This window comes from Colossoma macropomum, unplaced genomic scaffold (assembly GCF_904425465.1).
Source record: "Colossoma macropomum unplaced genomic scaffold, Colossoma_macropomum, whole genome shotgun sequence".
NCBI lineage: Eukaryota > Metazoa > Chordata > Actinopteri > Characiformes > Serrasalmidae > Colossoma > Colossoma macropomum.
In genome coordinates this window covers 5,852,807-5,874,152 of record NW_023494795.1, presented here as the reverse complement: position 1 = coordinate 5,874,152, position 21,346 = coordinate 5,852,807, and the positions used below count along the sequence as shown (strand labels likewise).

At 41.5% G+C, this 21,346-nt stretch overlaps 1 protein-coding gene across 1 annotated transcript; it reads left to right on the top strand.

The window, feature by feature from the left end:
- The first annotated feature begins 1,483 nt into the window (after nucleotides 1–1,483).
- On the top strand, nucleotides 1,484–20,735 carry scyl3 (SCY1-like, kinase-like 3). The gene is made up of 14 exons (XM_036581279.1): nucleotides 1,484–1,724; nucleotides 3,426–3,618; nucleotides 5,230–5,415; nucleotides 8,093–8,206; nucleotides 8,393–8,449; nucleotides 8,553–8,655; nucleotides 10,709–10,820; nucleotides 11,298–11,375; nucleotides 11,464–11,603; nucleotides 13,020–13,207; nucleotides 14,450–14,621; nucleotides 14,803–14,976; nucleotides 17,110–17,861; nucleotides 19,783–20,735. Exons 2-14 carry the CDS (start codon nucleotides 3,454–3,456, stop codon nucleotides 19,840–19,842), a joined length of 2,301 nt encoding a protein of 766 aa, XP_036437172.1. The 5' UTR covers nucleotides 1,484–1,724; nucleotides 3,426–3,453; the 3' UTR covers nucleotides 19,843–20,735.
- The last annotated feature ends 611 nt before the right edge of the window (nucleotides 20,736–21,346 follow it).

The window sequence follows — 21,346 nt, the reverse complement described above, 5'->3', positions numbered from 1 at the left end:
TCTGTATGTAGTGAAGGATCTGCATCACACGGTTATTTACTGCTTACTACCATACAGCACCACGTTAGTCTGAGGACATGCTATTCAGATCTTCTGAACTCTGTAATAACTACGGAGCCCTGCTGGTGACATCCTGTATAAATAAAAATAATGCGTGGCCACAAGTTAGTAAGGCATGGGAACAAGATCCTAATGCGTGGCCACGACTTAGTAAGGTGTGGGAACAAGATCCTAATGTGTGGCCACGACTTAGTAAGGCGTGATCTCATTCCCACGCCTTACTAAGTCGTGGCCATGCATTTGGATCTCGTTCCCACGCTTTACTAAGTCGTGGCCACGCATTGTTTTTATTCATACAGGATGTCACCAGCAGGGCTCCGTAGTTATTCACATTTCAAGAGCGAAAGTAAGCTAATCATTTCAGCCGTTATTTCGAGAGGCTACAGTCTCAGTTTCGAGAAAATAAACAATAATTTCAAGACATTAGCCCAAAGATCGATAAAAGAAGTCATTATTTCAAGATACCAATCCAATATTTTGAGAAAATAAGTAATTATTTCAAGATACTAAGTCAAACATTTGAGCCGAGGGTTTGTTTCATATGGAGCTCTGCTGGTGACATCCTGTATCAGTAAAAATAAGTCGTGGCCACGACATAGTAAAGCGTGGGAACGAGATCCTAATGCGTGCCTTAAGAAGTCATGGCCACGGCTTAATTATGTCATTCCCACGCCTTACTAAGTCGTGGCCACGCATTAGGAACTTGTTCCCACGCATTAATAAGGCGTGGCTACGCATTAATTTTATTTGTACAGGATGTCATCATCAGGGTACTACGGAGCCCCGCTGGTGACATCCTGTATAAATAAAAATAATGCGTGGCCACGACTTAGTAAAGTAAGATGTGGGAATGAGATGATTAAGTCAAGGGCCACGACTTAGTAAAGCGTGGGAACGAGATCCTAATGAGTTGCCACGACTTAGTAAACTGTGATCTTGTTCCCACGCCTTACTAAGTCATGGCCACAACTTAATCATCTCATTCCCACGCGTTACTAAGTCGTGACCATACATTAGGATCTCGTTCCCACGCGTTAATAAGGCGTGGCCACGCATTAATGTTATTTATACAGGATGCCATCATCAGGGCACCGTAGTTTTCTCCTCTGTCTGATGGGAACGAGCTCCAGCTCTGTTATCAGACACTCAAAGTCCTCGGCCAACCTGTCGCCCCGCTCAGACCACCGGGACTGAACCACTGCGGTGCTGTTAGTGGAAGTGAGACGAGTCCGAGTACAAAACAGAAACACAACATATTTAATGTAATTTAAAGTGTATTCGAAAACAAACGTAACACAGAGACTAGTTGGTAAATATAAAGCGGGATATATTGAATAGGAGCAGAACTCCTGTGAAATGGTTTCGCCCGGCGCTGAGCCGGAGTTTGTGATTGGTGAACAGGATGTGCGCTGAGCCGAGCTGAGCCGAGCCAAGCCGAATTGAGCCGAGCTGTGTACAGAGTGTCCTGCGTGTTTTAATGCGGTCTTTGGAAACAACTGATTTTTGGCCTCAAAATCAGTTTGTCGATGGTCCAAATGACTTGACCGAAGTCGGAACCGACCAGGCGCTGGTGCGGGTGTTACAGTGTCGGCTATGCTGTAATGGCAGCCTCCGGGAAGACTGACTGATCCGCGCTGAGCTGGGAAAGCGACACAGCCGAGCAGGTTAGCTAGCGCAGCTTAGCCTAGCTTAGCTAGCCGGCCAACTCGGCCAGGTGTGAATTTGTTGTATAAATCTGGTTATTAAGTTGGTGGAACGGTCGTCGCTTGATTTTAAGCAAAATTACTTGCGTTAGAAATCAATGTTATTGGCGGACAAACGAGTTTAGACTGGCTAACGTTAGCTAAACGGCGCGCGTGCGGCATTAATGCTAGCTAGCTTTGCTAACCTGTCAGAAATCTTTGACACGTCGGAGGAAGAACTTTTCTCACGTTTGCTCAGTTTGTCTTTAAACTAGGGGTGTTTTGGTCATTAGCTAAGTTAGTCCTCGCTCCTATGAGTTATTTTGGACTGTTTGGTCACCAGAGGAACCAAGTATTAACGCACATTTAGCCTCTGCCCGCAACTTCTGTTTTCTGTCAGTGTTGCGTTAGTCAGTCTTAACTGGGTGAAGCCAGGCTGCTTCCACATCACGGGAATAAAGTAACAGTTATAAAATTAATAATCGGCTAATTATTTCCAAAAACTGTCCATTTGAGAAGGAACCGATCAGGCATAACATTATGACCACCTCCTTGTTTCTACGCTCATTGTCCATTTTATCAGCTCCCCTTACTATATAGGTGCACTTTGTAGTTCTACAGTTACAGACTGTAGTCCACCTGTTTCTCTGCATACTTTGGTAGCCCTTTTACCCTGTTCTTCAGTGGTCAGGACCCCCATGGACCCTCACAGAGCAGGTACTATTTGAGTGGTGGGTCATTCTTAGCACTGCAGTAACACTGATGTGGTGGTGGTGTGTTAGTGTGTGTTGCACTGGTCTGAGTGGATCAGAGTTTTTAAACACCTCAGTGTCACTGCTGGACTGAGAATAGTCCACTAACCGAAAATATCCAGCCAGCAGCGTCCTGTGACCACTGATGAAGGACTAGAGGATGACCAACACAAACCGTGCAGCAGCAGATGAGCTATCGTCTCTGACTTTACATCTACAAGGTGGACTGACAAGGTAGGAGTGTCTAATAGAGTGGACAGTAAGTGGACACAGTGTTTAAAAACTCTAGCAGCACTGCTGTGTCTGATCCACTTGTACCAGCACAACACACACTAACACACCACCACCACGTCAGTGTTACTGCAGTGCTGAGAATGACCCACCACCCAAATAGTACCTGCTCTGTGAGGGTCCATGGGGGTCCTGACCACTGAAGAACAGGGTAAAATGGGGCTAACCAAGTATGCAGAGAAACAGATGGACTACAGTCTGTAACTGTAGAACTACAAAGTGCACCTATATAGTAAGTGGAGCTGATAAAATGGACAATGAGTGTAGAAACAAGGAGGTGGTCATAATGTTATGCCTGATCGGTGTATGCAAGTGTGCTGGTTTTCGTGACAACACAGTCACAGTAAGTTGAAGTTGTTTTTGCAGCTTAGTTTCCATATATGAACTGTATTCACAGGGGTGAATGGTGGGTTTTGAAATGTCAACAGAGTTTACTTAATACGTCCAACTCTGTTGTTCATAAAAAGCCCATTAAGGTGTCCCATGAAAGGGGCCCTTTAATGTTATTAATGTTTGTACACAGGTTAGCAGGGCATTAAAAGTCACTCACATACACATGGCTTTTTAAATCACAGTGTTAGGGATTTGTCATTACCTGTGGGGCCTAATAAGCAGCTTATTACTCTTTTCATCCTGATAGTGTGGTTGGCTGCTCTCTCTGAGCAACCATGGGAGCGGAGAGCAGTGCCCTGCGGAGCTGCATCTTGGAGGAGCTGTTGCTGACCCTGCCTTCGGGCCTCACGATGTACTCCGCCATCCTCCAGGACAGCAAGCCTGCTTCTGTGTTTGTCTATAAGCGAGGCAATGAAGACAAAGTCAACAAAGCTGCCAAGGTACGCTGGCCCCACAAAGATATTCACAAAAGTGATGGGTTTAGGTTTCTTTGGCTGTCTTTGATTGTGTCTGGAGAAGGGTCTGGCTGCAGACATGCACTCTCAGCCTGACATGCACCGCCAGCCTATTGATGACATCAGTGCCGCTCTGCGACGAACCACCTACTGTTGGTCAACAAGAGCTACACTGAACATATATTAACGTTGCCATACTGATAATAAGGTAATTTAATATATAAACTTTCAAAATAAAACCATGATGATAAGACATGATGTTGGGTTTATTCACAGAAAAAACAAACAGGCTACCGCTGAGACGCATGAAAGCCATGCTGAAGACGATTAGCAATAAAACCTGATGGTTTTGCTTCCAAACAGGAATTGGCTTGATGGTTGCCATTAGAGGCTATTAGGAAATGATCTGGAATCAGGCCCAAAACACCTGCTTATATGATTTGAATCCTTTACACTGTGATGTCAACCCATCAGGAAAACACAGAATACCATCAGTGACTACTGGACACCAACAGGAACCAATAGACACTTTAGACGGGATCTGACTTTTTTCAACAGGGAGGTACGTTAAACTTAGGCCCAATTCCATTTCACCCCTCGCCCCTACCACTCAGCCCTTAGCCATCTGTTTTGCGCATTCACGTCTAGGGGTAGGGTGTCTCAATTCTTGTTGAGATAGAGGGGTAGGGCGAAGTGTTGGGGCTACATGACCCTCCAAACGGAGGTTTTTCAGACACTCCAAACATCAAAACTTCCAAGATGGCTAAACAAGAGACCAAAGAAACCCACAAATGTCAGAATTTTCTCTGTTAAAAAATTACGATAACCATCGTATTATCTTAGTCTAATGTCGTTTCAATGTATTATGGTTGTTTTCTTCGTAACAAGCATTAAAAAATCGCCAATAACATGCTAATGTCTCGGTAGCTAGCTAGCTGATTTTCCCGTTCCACCTTAAATAGAGCAGCGGTTCTGACGCCTGAAGCGCCAGAATGTAACTGCTACACCATTTAAGGTGGAACGGGAAAATTCAAACAAGAAGCTGGCGAATATCTGACTTCAGCTTCGTATCACCAAAGAAATTAAGGTGGGTGATAATAAATAATTGCCCCTCTCTTTGAAAACATATGATGCCCTAAATGTAACTAAAGACCAGCAGTGAGGAGCTGAACTTTACCCTCCTCTGCTGTCACTGCAGACTGGCAGGGTCGTAGACAGAGCAGCGTTAGTAGCTGTTAATGAAGTAATGTTTGTTTTTTGTTTTTTTATTATTTTAAGGGGTTGTCCCATTTCGTAGGGCAAGATTTCAAGGGTGACACTCGAAAACAAGGGGTAGGGGTAAAAAGAAGAAATGGGATTGGGCCTTAATGCTCCAGCTGTGTTATGGCTGAAAAATAGATTAAGTGATGATATCGCTAAGCAGCAGCAGCCAAAGGTTACCGTGCCGTCGGGCTGCTTCTTCCGTTGTGGCAGAGAGTGCGTGTGCACGGGACGCCACTGGGGCCGAGAGTTCATCTGAGTGCATGTCTGTAGCCAGACTCTGTTGAATGTCTGTGGTTTACAATTAAGCTGAACATTTTCCCTGTTGCCTTTTAGCACCTGAAGACTCTGAGGCACCCATGCCTGCTGCGATTCCTGTCATGCTCCGTGCAGGACGGAGGCATTCACTTAGTGACGGAAAGAGTTCAGCCGTTGGAGCTCCTGCTGGACAATCTCACACCAGAAGAGATCTGCGCAGGCATCTATGACCTGTTGCAGGCCCTGGTCTTCCTCCATGACAGGGTAAGATCAGTAGAGTCCTGAAGGCTTGATACAATATACGTCTTATATTTCCACCATACATTGTTGAGTATAGATAGTAATAAACATAGAATACACAAAGTCTCAATGGTAGTATCTTAAAGTAAGGTATTCTCAGGTTAGGGCAGTGTATAATGTATATAAAATACAATAAGATGAGTTTTGTAAGTTAAATAGGTGTAATAATTAATAATATATCACTGTTGTCAGAACAAAACCTCATATCTCTATTTTGGTCATTTTCAATTTTTGACATAATGTGAAAATGTCTGTTGCCCTTTATGTTGTATGTAAATTTCATGATGAATGGACTAGAGATGAAACGATATTAAAATTTCATATCACGACTATCATGACCAGAATTATCACGATTATCGATATTATCGCGATATTGTTCAAAAGCGTTGAAAAGTAAAATAAATAAATAAATACTGATACACAAACTGAAATTCGTTTCACCATTACTATTATTATTATTATTACTGTTGTAAATTATTATTATTATTAATAATAATAATAATAATAATAATTACAATAATTAGGGATTTCCCTGCATAGAGAATTAAATCTCGACCAACTCTGAGGTGGGTCTTAATGGAAAATTACTACTTCTAAGAAGCGCTGCACTCAGGGGATTTCTGTCCGAACTGCAGCTGCAGCATTATTGTGCCGTTGTGGCGCTGAACCCCTAATCAATACAGCGCACCAGGAAAAACAGCCAAACTCACAGAGGAACTGCGTGACCGCGCTGTGAGCTGCAGACAGTGTAGAACTCACACAGTGTGTCTTCACCTGTTGAGCTGCTTCTCTAAAAGCATTTTAGAACTAAAACATAACTTAAAATTAACATGCATCTGAGCTGCGGCAGCAAACACTCCTGAAGTTTAATCTCTGAAACTCTGCTTTTCCTAAAAGCGGCACACAGCGTTTACTCGCGCGAGGTCCTGTCTCAAAGCACACTATCTTCCCTATGTAGTGCACTTCGTAGATCATGAAATAGCAAATCCTTCACCCAAAGAGTGCAGGAAACGTTCGACTAAGTCATCTATAATCAACATTAACAACAGGTTACAAATCCCCTATTTAAAACTCAGCTGCTTGTTAATGATGATCGTGTTTGAACAGTAGCGCCCTCTGTAGGGGACACTGAGTGATTTGAGACAGTTATTCTCTTCTCAGAAAGTAAACACTGCACGCGAGACGAGAAAGGGGAGCTGTGCAGATTGAACCTCTGCAGCGTCTCGTTCCGGAGCTTGTGTGAGTTAACTCAGAGCTCATTTTGGAGACTCTGCTCCACAGAAATATGTGTTACAAGCTTTAGTTTCTATTCACAGTTGATTCACCGATTGTTTGACGCTAAAAGCTTCATTTTATATTATTAACGAACCACAAGCAAAAGTTAAACCACACAAACTGTGACATTTCTTCTATTTCAGAGTCTCCACAGACTTCTCCGTTAAAGTTAACCTTGCGTTCTCTAAAAAGTAGCAGGTGGTGGTCGCGAAGATGACTCGTAAGGTTTGATGTGTTGCCCCCTTTCGCTGCTATTTTCTTTCGGCCTGTTCTGCAGACAGGGTGGTCATCTGCAGACAGGGTGGTCATCTTCAATTAACTTTCCTTCTGCATCCTTATAAAACCCAAAACATGACCAAATGTCAGACTTCGTCTTCTTAGAAGGCTGAAATATCTCCGAATCTCTGTCACCACATCCCCTCTACACACACACACACACACAGAGCTGCGTCTGAGAGATGATTCTGCCTTTGTTTGACTCTGTAAAGCGAGTTTTCACACCGCGGTAATCGACCGCGGTTTTAACGATACTTTAAAGTTCAAACGGTACTACTAACCATCATTAATTTTACCGCGGTTTACCGTGAAACCGGTTACCGTTTCATCTCTAGAATGGACCAAAGAAATTGGCCAATATTACTTGGGGGGGGGGGATTCTGGTTCCATTGACTTACATTAAAATTAAAGTAGGTTTTTTCCTTCTCCTGTAAAGTTATCATTTTGGAGATACAACAGTGATATACAGTTTTTTAAACTAATACATTTTCTACATAGGGATATGAAAAAGATTACATAGACCATTTTTTAAAACACTTAATATGGTAATAAAGGTTTGTTATGACAGCTCTAGTAACGTCATTAGTGTAGAGGTTTGCATGGGACCAATTGTTCAGTCCCACTCCTGCAAGATTTCATTCAGAAAATCTGCTCTCTTTGTCCCACTCCCACTCGCAACCTAACAGTTTTGTCCCGCCCCTGCCTGCCGTCCTGTATAGCTGGTTTCCATCTGCATAAGTCACAGCTGAAAATGACTGGCTCATGTCAGACTTGCCTGTATTTGGCTTTATTGCCGTGTATCCGTATTTAATAGATATTATTTACATGTGCCAATTATCATATTATTTTGGCTATTCATTAATTTGTGGGATTGCTCTACACGTATGAGTTGTCCTGCCTCTACCCCCAGTGTGCTGCTTCCACGTATGACACTGAAAACTAGACCCACACCACAAGATATTGTGGTGGGTCCTACAGACCTCTGCATCAGTGATTCTCAGAAACACTGGTTTAATGAAAGGCTTATGGGTTGTTCTTTAGGTTCTTCAGCGCATTGTACTTACATTTCTGTCTCCCTGTGTGTCCTAAGGGCAAATTAAGCCACAACAATGTATGCATGTCCTCAGTGTTTGTCAGTGAGGATGGACACTGGAAGCTTGGAGGGATGGAGACTGTTTGCAAGTTTGCGGAAGCAACACCAGAGGTGAGACCCAGCCTTTCTTCTTACAGTGCAATTCCATCAAAATTTGCTGCAGTGTCATTTGATTTTTTTGTTTCTGATTATTTAATGGTGCTAAACCAACACCAGTGTCTGAATTATTGTCATAATGGAAAAATGTACTTTATTATTATTTAAGAATCTTTGTTCTGTGTGGCTTTGTCTCCCCAGTTTCTCGCCAGCGTTCAGGCAGTACGAGAAAGCAGTGCTGTCCCTCCCGAAGAGAAGGTGAAGTACATCTTCAATCAAAGCAGGCTGTATGATTTTCCATTAGCACATTAGCAGTTAAACTTAAATGACTCAGTAACAAAAAACAGTTTGTTCTTTGTAGCTGGACGGGTTTAAAATGCTTCCAGACAAGCACGCCCACTCGCGGGACGCCTACTCTTTTGGTGTGCTGGTGGAGGCCCTCATTCCCCTCCTGAATGGATATGGTTAGTAATGCCTCATCGACAGTCGTGTGCCAAGTGACCTGTGTGTGTCTGAGAAACATCCTGTTGTGGCAGACGTTAAGCCTGCACAGCACACTATGAATTATCTTTCATAGTTATATATGGATTTCACAAAGGAACAAAGTTGTGCTGGTGCCAGCCCTTCACTCAGGTCAGTGTTCAGAGTTAATGGATATGTAGTAGAGGATGTACTTAGCATTGATTTTATTTTAAATGTATATGATTCCTAAGTACTAAGACCATAGATATGCATACCTAGATGCTGCGTTAGTTCCAGCCAGGCACGTCAACGGCGCCGCCATTTTGGGGAGGTCAACATCGCTGCTGAACTGCATTCAGTACCCTTACAGAGCGGCCGTTAGAACCTCTTTAACTCTGTGGAACCACTGTTGGTTGCAAAACGCACTTCGTCATATTCTTTACTTCATAACTTGCATATTTCATAAGCTACATTCAGAAGGTGGGGGTCGTATGAGAGCTGTAACTGTCTTCTTTCCAGTCACATAAATGGGTGATGTAATTTTAAACCCTTATAATAAAAGAAGCTGAACTCAATTTTTTGTTCTACTGAAAGTCGACTCCACACAAATCTGAGCTATAAACTGAATCTCAGATGGCGTCTCTTCAGTGATCTCTAAAAATTCGGAAAATTATTTTTATAAAAAAATACAAAGAGCGTCTGAGATTTTTGGCATTCAGCAGTAAATTGTAAGCATATGGCATTATGTTTATGATCATAAAACACATTTTCTGTTAATTTCAGGGGAGCTTTTACAAACAAAAAAAAACAAAACACTAACACTTCACATTCATTTCATGCAGTTACTGAATAATTTGCCGTAGGGTCTGGTCATGTAAATTCAGATGGAAAAACCGAAATATACTCTGGAGAATAACTGGTTAAGAAAGATACTGTCCAAAATTATACTATTTCAAGAATATTGCTCTCAGAAAGTGGGATAGGATTATATAACGGAGGGAGAGCATGTTTGTGTGATGTTGTGGTGTAGATATGTCTGTGTGGTTGGTGAGGCATAGAGAACCAGATGATGTGATTGTTTAATGCTTGGTAGCTGGGTAAGTTATAGCCTTCCTTAATCCGTGTAGATATTCATAATAGATTAACGTTAGAACCTTCTTACACAAACCTGAAGTCAGCTTCTTATTAGCCAGGTTTCTGTTCAAATTTTCCTGTTCCACCTTAAATGGTGCAGCTTCAGGCACCAGAAAGTGACTGCTGCACCATTTAAGGTGGAACGGAAAACTCGAACAAGAAGCTGGCAAATAGGAAGCCAACTTCAGCTTTGTCCTTCTTACTGTGTTTTGGGGGATTGATTTTATTTTTTTTATGTGTATTAAGATTAGAAGTGATTCACACATTGATGGATTTGCTGATGTGTGTGAGATGTGTGTGTTACCGAAGTGCTAAACTCAGTTTTTAACGTCAGGTGCAGACTGAATACTTTCCTGCTGGTCTAATTAGCACAATCACAATTATTAAAGAAATTAAAGCTACCGAGAGCAGGAAATTAAAGCTACCGAGATACCGTGCTGCCTAGATTACTCTGTGTCTGAGGATTATAACAAAACAAATTTGGTGAAAATCGGTTGAGTAATAAGGAAGTTGTGGCTGATTTAATCCTGAGACTCATCGTCACTCAATACAAGTGAATTTGTTCATAAGCGGATCTTGACCTCTCCAACATGGCGGATGCGCAGCTGTATCGCCTCAGATAGAGAACAACAGACAACGCGGCATCCAGGTACGGAAATCTATGATTAAGAAAAAAAAGCCCTTATTACTATGACTAATTAGACATTTGAACTATTTGGTGACATGTTCAGAAAAAAATGTTTTTGTTAGAGAGCACAAACACCGTGCAGCTGTTTCATCAGTCCATTTAGCACTTTTACAGGTTTCTCTTATTCTCTCCTGACTCTCTTTTCTCCCTTCGCTAAATCTCTGTCCAGTCTTCTACACTTACTCTTGCTTTTGTTCTTTCTGTGTGTAATTTTCTCTTTCTTGCCCTCTCAGTGTCTGAAGAGCTGGCAGAGAGTCTGAGGAGCATGCTGCAGGTCAGCCTCCTGACCCCTGACCCTGCAGCCCGACCGCCTCTCAGCAGTCTACTGACTCATGAGTTTTTCAGGTGTGGCGCTTTTCCCATTTTCCTACTCGCATTTCGCTGTTGTCTGAAGAAAACCTCGTACCTCAAAAATGGTACCTTTACAGGAGAGGGAAAACATACTTTACTTTTAATGTAAGTCAATGGAACCAGACTTTTTCCAAGTCATTTTGGGTCGTTTCTTTTGGTCCATCTATCATGAAATTTACACACAATGTAAAGGGCAACAGGCATGTTCAAATTACGTCAAAAACTGAAAAACGACAATAATGGAGATGTGAGGTTTTCTTCCGAAAGCAGCGATATGAGCGTTTACTCTATGATTGATATGAGGATTCTGGCTGTTCTATTGAATTGGATGAAATGGCACCTAATCTGTTATCAAAACTAGTTAACACAATGAAACTAGTATTATGTGAGTTTCCTCTGGCTTGTTTATTTCGCTTCAATAAAAGCAGCGGATCAGAAATTTCACATTGTTTTCACATTCTCCTCCAACAGGAATGACTTTTTGGACATCATGAACTTTCTGAAGAGCTTGACTCTGAAATCTGAGGAGGAGAAGCACGAGTTCTTCAAGTAATCCCTTGTGTACCTTTGCTCCAATTGTCTTTTATTCTGTTATTTTAACAAACTATAATATTAACGTACTGTGCTTTGTCTTCAGATTTCTACTGGACCGAGTTCATAGCCTCCCCGAGGAGTTAATTGGTGCTCGTTTGGCTTCTAAGCTGTTAAACTCCCTTGTGTTTGCTGAACCCACAGCTGTTAAAAGCTTCCTGCCTCACCTGCTACGGCCAAAGAAGGGTACTGTACTGTTCTGAATACGTTCTGCGTTTCACTGATTTTACGACCTACAGATCGTGTAGATCACAGATCTGCAAGTGTAAGTTGTGTTAAAAAGAAAAAAGCAGTATGTTTTCATCCTGATGTTTCTCGATGTCTCTGGCTACGTTCACATTACCAGGTTGAAGTGGCACAAATCCGATTTTTTGCCCTAATGTGACTCAAATCTGATCTTTTCAAATCCGACCTGAGCCACTTTCGTATGTGGTCCTAGATTGGATACGCATCCGATTCGTGGCCATGTGACCTTAATGTGACGCTCAGATCGGAATTCATGTGCTTTTTTCCCCACTGCGCGTGACCATCATTCAGCGTTACCATGGCAGCAGCGCCGAACAGAAGTTAAAGCCTGTAAACGGTGGAAAAGCAGCTCATCTCACCTTTTTCTCCTTCATCTCGCTCTAATAATGAAGCTGAGAGCTGATCAGAGTTAATTATCTTCAGCGAAGCTCGTTCTGCTCGTTAGTTTGTGCTGATGATGAACGTGATTCATTCACGTGACGTTACTGAGTAGGATGTGCTCATGAGGGTCATTTCAGGACGCTGGTTCGTTTACATTAATGACAGATTTGAAATGCTTACCTAAACGAGTGTGAACCATCGTGTCAGAGAGATCGGATTTGAGCAAAAAAATAAGGTTTGAGCAACGAGGCTTGTAATGTGAACGTAGCCTTTATGGATTGTGAACTTATGCGTTATGAGTTTTACACTGATTATTAGACCTCACACACCTACAGAACATAAACTGTGGAATTCATCACCATTTCCTGTGTGCAATATTTTAAAAATATCTCTACAGTGTAAAGATTTTTTGCTTTTCAATTTATAATGTTTATATTGTTCACTCCTCACCATCCCATGTGTAATATAAACCAGTACCTCATGTGCAAAACAACTGAAATTCGGGTAAAATATCCTTACAGTGTAAATATTTTAGCATTTATTTATTTATAATCTTTTATATTGTTAATTTTTGTGAAGCATAGAGTTTCTATTTTCATCTTATTTTTTACTTTAGTATTATATGTCGCTGTTGTCGGAAGAAAACCTCATATCTCCATTTTTGACGTTTTTCAGTTTTTGACATAATTTGAAAAAGGATAAAAAGAAACAGCCTAAAATGACTTGGGAAAAAATTCACTTACATTAAAAGCAAAGTATGTTTTTCCCTTCTCCTGTGAAGTTATAATTTTCTTCTGACAACAGTGATATATTGTCTATACGGTAACAAATAACAAACTGTAAAAACCTTCTTAAGTAATTTTTAATTCTCTTCTTGTTACTTTTCGTGAGTGCCTTGCTCTCCCTTTGCTGCTGTAGCACTGAGAATGTCCCCGTTGTGGGACTAATAAAGGATTATCTTATCTTTTGTTGCAGATTCTGGAGTGGGGGTTGGAGAGGAGTGCCTGCTGTCTATGCCACTCTACCGCAGGCATGTGATCCCGCAACTCCTAAAGCTCTTCAAAGTTAACGAGGAGCACGTGCGGATGGTGCTTCTCTCCCATATCCATGTCTACGCCGAGTTCTTCTCTCATGACGAACTCAAGAACCAGATCCTACCTCAGGTAAAGGGGCATCCTGGGGCCGTATTACAGAAACGTCCCATCCTTTTGTCTGAACTTAAGATCTGACAGGTCGAGATAAGATTTTTCACAAATCCGTATTACAGAAGCAGATCTGATCTTAATTCAAGAATCTTATCTTACAGCATCTTATCTGAAGGTAGGAAGTCTCAACTTACTCGATTGAAGTTGACAATCAAGCAGCCGACCATACGCGCACAACTGAAACACGAACACGTAATCAAGTTAGTTAGTCAGACATCTGACGTTAGCTACTTTTACTGAGGTTAAAAGGTCAAATAAAACTAAAGCGATAAACTGAGAGTTAAGAATATTGTCTCAGCATTTTTGTGCTGTTTATCAGAGTCGCCACTCCACAGTTTCAGTTTAATTTCCCAGACACTTTAGCTGATCGTACTAATGTTATTCCTCCTAATAAACAGACACGCGTTCAGCTCCATCTCCTCATTATTCACCACCATCACTGTAATATTTGGTGGAGATCGTGTCTGTAGAGTCTGGGGCTTTTAAACGCTGTTAGAAAAAAAACTCACAGCTCAAAGCAGCGTTTTCAGTGTAGATAAATGTCATTATGCTGGTTATAGTGAACTGTGCTGCCTCTCACTGCATAAAACAGTAGAAACAGACGGTTAAACAGAGGTTAAGACGCTCTGGGTTCATCTTAAAGTTAAGAAAATATTTAGGATATTTTGGCAACTTAGGATGTTTCTGTAAAACCGTTTTCTTATCTGGAAATAAGATTACAGAATTAAGAACTGTTGTTCTGTAATGGCTTCTGTCCGAAATTCAGTCTTAACTGAAGTTGCCATGACAACAAAGCAGATAAGATATGATCTCAGACTTAAGAATTTTCTGTAATACAGCCCCAGGGCCATAACTCCTGTTTGAATTACTGCATTTGCTCAACATCTCCAACGACATTGATGATTTATAGCTCCCCTGTGCTCCATGTTCAGCGTTCAGAGACGTGGCTTATTGAGCTTCTCCTATGACTTTATGTCTTGTTAATGCTGATAATGTTGACCTAAGGCAGGGAGGATCTGTTGAATGACAGTGACATTATAAGACAGCAGAAGTAAAAACACAGTACGGATGTTTAATGTAATGCCTTGTGTCTGTAGACACGCTTATCTGCAATAATTGAACATTCCTTGTCTTTTCTGTGTGTTGTTATTTAGCAATTTCATGAAGCTCATTAGAAAATAATTTAAAACTGTTTTGCAGGTTTTGCTGGGAATGAGGGACACGAATGATACTCTAGTCGCCATGACATTGCAGAGCCTGGCGGTGCTGGTCCCACTGCTGGGGGCACAAGTGGTAGTAGGCGGGGAAAGGACAAAGGTCTTCAAACGGACTACGCCGAACTTTACCAAGTCAACAGACGTCACCCCAGAAAGTAAGTTCTTCACTCTGAAGTCGTTAATTAATTGGCTTTTCATTGTTGCTTCACATCATTACGTGGAACGCATGAACACATGTAACTGGGCCTGTTTAAGGCTTACTAGTAAATGTCTATGTACATAGCTGAATAATAAATAGGTGGTATTTTATAAATAACGTCTGGCTTTCCTGTGCAGCCTCACCGGTTCATATTGTTGGGCAGTCACTTCCCCATATTTCGCAGCCCTCAAAGATCGTGAGTCTGTTTCCTAAGCCCTCTGAAGGAAAGTCATTAGTCCTGGAGAACCTGAGTTCCATTCAGAGAGTCAGAGAAGATGCTGCTGTCCAACACCCTTCAGCATCAAAGACAGGTAAGGCTGGGAAGCTGTTGGACTCCAGTGGTGGACGAAGTACACAAACCATGTACTTGAGTTAAAGTAGAGATACCCAAGGTACAATATTACTCCAGCAAAAAGTAGAAGTTCCTCCCTTTAGACCTCCACTTGAGAAAGTACTAAAGTATTTGCCTTCAAGTATCGAAAGTGAAAGTACTAAAAGATTAATTATGACTTTAATGTCCTATTATCATTTTTGTAACAAGACTCGCTTCATTAACTCATTTTAGGTGAAAATACTCCAGTGTCTCTCTTGGTAAACCAGTCTTTTAATAGAATGTCATTAATTAGTGACGCTGATGTCTATTAAAATTATTATAAGCTCAAAACTCTGAAGGCAAACAGTTTCCATCAGGTAGAACTGAGTGGCTCTGAAATCACTTTACAAACAAGCAAAGTTTTAGTTTAAGATTTATTTGCAACTTGTAGTGAAGTGAAAGTAAAAAGTCACCCAAAATAGAAATGCTTCGGTAAAGTACAGATACACGAAAAAAATACTTCAGTGCATTAACGAATTACATTTACTTAGTTACTGTCCACCACTGTTGGACTGCAGGTTCACTGAGTCTGTCTGAAGCAGCCCAAGGGAAGAGTGCTGATCATTAAGTAATTACTGGCAGATAGGGGTGCAACGATTATTCAACTTAGTCGACTAAAATCGACGACCAAGTTAGTTGGCAACTAATTTAGTAGTCGGATTAGTTGGTGACATCATTATGCGTCTTTCTCGCGCTCACTAGGAGCGTTTTGACATTACCACTTATTGGAGAGTTAACAAAAGCACAGTGTCAGTTTCAAGAACGAAATCCTCAAAGTGTGGGAGCTAAACTCCTCCATCATGGACCATCTGAAAAGGAAACCTGTCGGCTCACTGATGAAGAAGATTCATCTCGGTAAGATACGCCGCGTCCCAAACCGCGTACTAGCACACTCAATAGTGTGTAAAATAGCGCATATACCATTAGAAGTGCACTCATCGGTGTAGTGTGTGAAGTACAGAAGTGTGTGGTTTGGGACGCGGCCATAGTTGTGCTAGTTAGCTAAGGTTAATGCTAAATTCCGTCCTACTTCATGTTCTGAGCTAAACCGTAGCAATTTCTGTTTTGAAATGCATTTTCTCTGGAATTGCTGGAACAGAGAAGCAAGTAACTATTATTCACAGTGACCCTGTTCACTTTTCAGATAACGTTTAGAGTTTTAAACACTGCATCGGGGTCTTCACGTCGAGGCCACCGGTGTGGTCGAATGTGGCGAACACTGAAAACAGTTTTCTGTTGTCCCGCAAACGTTTCCCACCAAGTTAGTTCTCCGTGAACATATAGGGCAGTTGGACAAAGGGTTACTGTTAAAATAAAGTGTTTACACAAAATCGTTTAAATTTAACTGTTCATAGAGAAGTTTGCCACAAACTTTCGCCACTTTCCCATCCGCTCCATCAGAGCGCGTCTTCTCTGCAGCGGGGAGTATCTGCTCTCAGAGGAGAGCGAGACTCTCATGGGAGCACGGAGAGATGCTGACTTTCCTCCGTTTCAACCAAGACTTTGCGCACAGAGCCCAGACTGCACTGTTTAAAGTTTACGTTTAAATTAAAATTTAAATAGATTTTTTTTATTTACTTGATTAAAGGAAAACTTAATGTTTTATTATTTTATTGCTGCTACTTTGCACATTCTTGGTTATAAATTTTGACAGGAAAAATATATTGGAGTTTTATTCTTTTATCTTTTCTATTAGCAGGAAAGTTCATGAAAACGGTGAATTCTTGAATGTTATTGATCTATATTGTCTTCATTGTTAGTTAGCAAATGCATAAAACAACCTCAAGCTAAATGTAAAAGCTAATAGATACATAAGTTATTTGGTAATGTAGTGATTCATAATCCGAACAACTGATTATTCATTTAAGTAATCGATAGATTATTAGACTTTCGATAGATTAAATGCCTAATTAGTAGTTCGTTGCAGCCCTACTGGCAGAAAGGTCATTACTTTACACCGAGATGGCTTCACCTTCTGATACAGGTCTGAAAATGAAGGGGTTTTTTTCCCTTAGTATTGAGAATTATATTAACCTCGTGTCTAACATGGCTAATATCTACATTTTTCCAGTGGTGATCAGAGATATGGCTCTCCCTCTGAATGGCTTAAGCAAAGGGAAGCGGGAAGAGAATGCCAGCAGAATGGCCAATCTCAACGAGGACTGGCCTGACTGGGGCGACGCGGAGGAGAAATCAGACAGAGATGAAGGCAAACCAGTCCAGATCAGCATACGGCCGGTGGACATTACCTCCAAATTACCGACCACCGGTGCCGACGATACAGAGGAACCCTGGGACGACTTCGAGGATCCGGAGGTTACCTCAGACCAGTCGCCTACCACACCTCTACCAGTCAGTGTGTCAAACCCCTTAAGAGAGAGTGCCGCCATATCTATAGCCACACCACGCTCTGGAACTGAAAGAGTGTCCAAAGCACTCAGATTGAGCTCTGCTGTGAAACCTGCTCCAGAGCAGAAGAACACATCATGGGATACTGGCTGGGACCAGAGCATAGATGATCTCAGTGGTAGCAAACCAAGTACAGCTACAGAGCCCAAACTTAAAACCACACGCAGGGGTGCAGGAGCGCTGGGAGAGGAGTTCTCCATCGAGGTGAAAAGGAAACCAGAGAGCGATCCAGAGCTGGACTTCTTCGCCGACATGGTACCAGAAATAAAACTGTCATCTTCTTCCACGCTCTTCCCTGGGGGGAAGTCTGCAGGACCTTCAGCTGCACCAGTATCTAACACTGAACCAGACGGCACACAGTCTGTAAACACACTGGATCTGACTGCCAAGTTTGCTGCAGTAGATCTGACAGAGGTAAGACGATTTGTCCGATTCTGCCAGCACACTTGGTTGATTTCCCTGGTCTAACACACCAACTAAACCTGGTAAATAATGAGTTGAGTGGGGAAAAATCACCAAACTGGTTCTCCAGGTCTTCGGTGTCAAACAGAGCTATTCAGTTCTGATCCTGGGGGGGTCAGTGTCCAGCAAAATTGACTTTGCTGCTTAAATGCACTTGATTGAAGTCGTCAGTTAATTGCCCGGTTTAGTAGGTCTGTTTGAATAGGGAATACCATTGCTGTAGAGCCCATGTATCAAATACAAGGCCACCAAAATTATTTTAGTTACTTAATTCAAATAATTACATAATTATTTATTTAATTATTTTAATTAATTAATATCTGCCCATTTCACCATGAGCTGCACTACAGTTCCCAGCATGCAAAGGTGTCTAGTTCAAGCAAATGGGCAGTTTTAACGCCTACTGTCCACTGGGGACATTTAAAGAACAGTGATCTGCAGCTAATGTAGTCTGTTGTTTTATGTAAAACAATTGTTTTTTATTTAAAATGTTTTTTGAATCGTTCAAATTTATTCAGTGCCTAATTTTGGCCATTGTAGTTGTGTATTTTGAACAAACAGTGGTCAGTTTTGTTTTGTTTTTGTTTTTTACAAATTTGGCAAGAGATAGGAAAGTGCATACCAAGAATATCAGCAAAACACAGGCGACATTCTAGTGTTTAGTTTATGTTGCCAACAATGACTGTGATAAACAAGAAGGAAAAGAAAAGAAACGCAGACTTACGCCATCTGCTGGTTGTGTTCAGAATATTTTTGAATCGCCATTTGATGGATTTTTTGTGAGTCATTTGGTGACCATATAAGCCCAGGACCTGTGAATACAGTGTAGCAGCAGAGCAGTATAACTGTACTGACTTCTGCAGAACAGACTTTGTCTGTTTTAAAGAAATACATTTAGTCTGTCGCTGTCAGTCATTTTGAGCTTTGATAGCGAGTCAAATATAGGTGAATATGGAGGTGACAGGGCATGTTAGGCTGCACAGCTCACCCCCCAGTTCATCGTTAACCTGTTTTGAAAGCATTCTGATGACTTCGCTTCTCCATATGAATGACAGTTCCTTTCATAATGAATGGCCAGTCAGTGAATGCATTTACATACACTTAATATAACTGCAGAAAATCAGATTTTGTCAGTAATCCGATCAACACGGTTACATGCTCTTGAGTAATCAGATAATGTGGAATCTCCAGGTCTACATAAGTCAGACAGTAATCAGATTTCTGCTTTGCAACCAGCCGAAAACTCACAGAAGAAGACATAAAAACTTCATGCCACAGCTTTTTTTTAAATTATTTTTAAACATCGACCTACTTTACCTGAAAATATGAACATGCATCATTTAGAAAACGAAGAATATTGAAATCCTTTATTTCGTGTTTGGGATCAGCGCCACTCCAAAAGTGTTTTGCTGCATCTCTGCTCCCTTATTTCCGGTACCGCCGCCTGTCTACACGCATGCAGACTGAGAAATCCGAAAGAAATCAGAGTAAGAGTTCACATGCACCGGGAAATCTGATTACTGAGCTAAAATCCAGCCTCTTTATCAGATTTCTTAATCGGAGTATGGTGTTTTACATGACCATTTGAATAATCGGATAACTGCAGAAATCAGATTATGATCGGATTATTGAGTGCATGTAAACACACTCAGTGATAAGGACCTTCCTACCTTTAAGCTTGTATGAGGTCAGTATCCAAACACTGTACACTTGTACTAGATTTAACTGGAGTCCCCAACGCAGCTTTTTTTGTACAGTGGCTTTGCAGTTCAGCAGTGCTCAGCCACTTCACTGGTGTTACTCATCCCACAAGGCAGCTCTCTTTAAAAACTGGCTGGGTGGGATGTAATGAATGTCTTCTTGTCTCTCACAGACCGAAGCCGAGGGCTGGGGTGATGGTGACATCAGCTGGGAGGATGAAAATGCCTGGTGACCTTTTCGTAAAGCCATAGAAGGCCATGCAAGACAAATCAGTGAGACAGCGCGACTACGTGAGGCAAAATCGGCTGCAAACTGCCATGTCCGATGTCAACACTACTTTCAGTGCAGAAGTGGAGCTTCAGTGCTACTAATAGAGAAGCCAACAATGCAAGATGCAATGCATCTTGCACAGTCATTTCAAACTGCATTCTAATATCAGGGCTGCTTTTTCCGGCTCATTTGCATCCGTTTTATACGGGTGCACATTTCACGCCGCGAGAGACGGACAACGAGCATGTAATGTGATCTTCAAAAAGAATTACATTGATAATGAATCGCTTGGACTGATTAATGACCAGGCACTACAAATACTGTCTTATGAGATTTACTGGCAAAACTGTGCCACCTGGCATTGAGATTAGCTTATCTTCTGAAAATGAACCAGGATGCACCAGATTAAAGTGACAATGTTTTTAATTAGGGACGATCTAAAGCTCTTCGCCAAGTCCTGATGGAACCTATCTTCCTGCAGTGAAAGAGAAATTCACTGGAAGTAAATGTGCTGCGCTTGTTTTCAGTTTTAGTTCGGATTTTTTTTGTGCCATGAGCCTCTCGGATGTGTTCTACCCATTACAAGGAGGAGCCTTATAGAATAGCCAGTCTCAACATAAATGTACATATAGTATATATTCAGATAAATGTTTATTTGGGTGGGGAGCGGGCCTGTGTGTGTGGAAGAGAGAAAGGCATAATTTATTTGTATTGTCAGCTGCTGATGGAATAAAATGGTTTTATGGAATCTTTTGGGCAAGTTTTGTGTCTGCTATTCAGAGAATTAGGAGTTGGTACCATCACCAATTATGCTTCCTTCTACGTATATTTAATTTAGGCCAAAGACTGATAATAATAATAATAATAATAATAATAATAATAATAATGAAGAAAAAGTAGGGCTGGGCAATTAATCGAAAAGTAATTAAAACCGACATTCAGAACCTCAACCAACATGGGCAAGATTACGTAGGTTAATTTCGATTTTTAAAAATATTCTGTTAACGCTGAATAGACGCTAAGGCTTGGTTCACACAGCAGGTAAAAGTGGCCCAAATCTGATTTTCTCACCAAATCCGATTTTTTTGTTTGTCTGTTCAGATTATCTTTTAAATGTGATCTGTATGAGACATCAGTCTGAACAGATCAGCTCTTAAACTGACCTGCATGCTCAAAAGAACAGAGCGTCACGCTGCTTCACGGCTCATCCAGAGGTAATCACAACCGCCAGTGAACGCCAGTCGCTCCCAGAGGTCATGAAGCTTCACTGACTGACAGCTGGGCTCACCACCCAGAATGTGTTCGAGCTGTAAAAAGGCCTCGGTCACTTCTTTGGTTCGCTTCATCGGATTCTTTAAACTTTTTCAGACTTTTAACTTTTCTTTGAAGCTGCAGCCTCGTTCTCCTGCGGCCGTGTTCACCCATTTCTTTTGAGATCTCTTCAAACACGGAGGGTTTTGGATGAG

Excerpts from the sequence above, each read along its gene's own strand:
- scyl3 (XM_036581279.1), top strand. The coding sequence starts at position 3,454 with ATGGGAGCGGAGAGCAGTGCCCTGCGGAGCTGCATCTTGGAGGAGCTG. Across the intron at positions 5,416-8,092 it reads TGGTCTTCCTCCATGACAGG|GGCAAATTAAGCCACAACAA; the intron begins GTAAGATCAGTA and ends GTGTGTCCTAAG. Across the intron at positions 11,604-13,019 it reads CCTGCTACGGCCAAAGAAGG|ATTCTGGAGTGGGGGTTGGA; the intron begins GTACTGTACTGT and ends CTTTTGTTGCAG.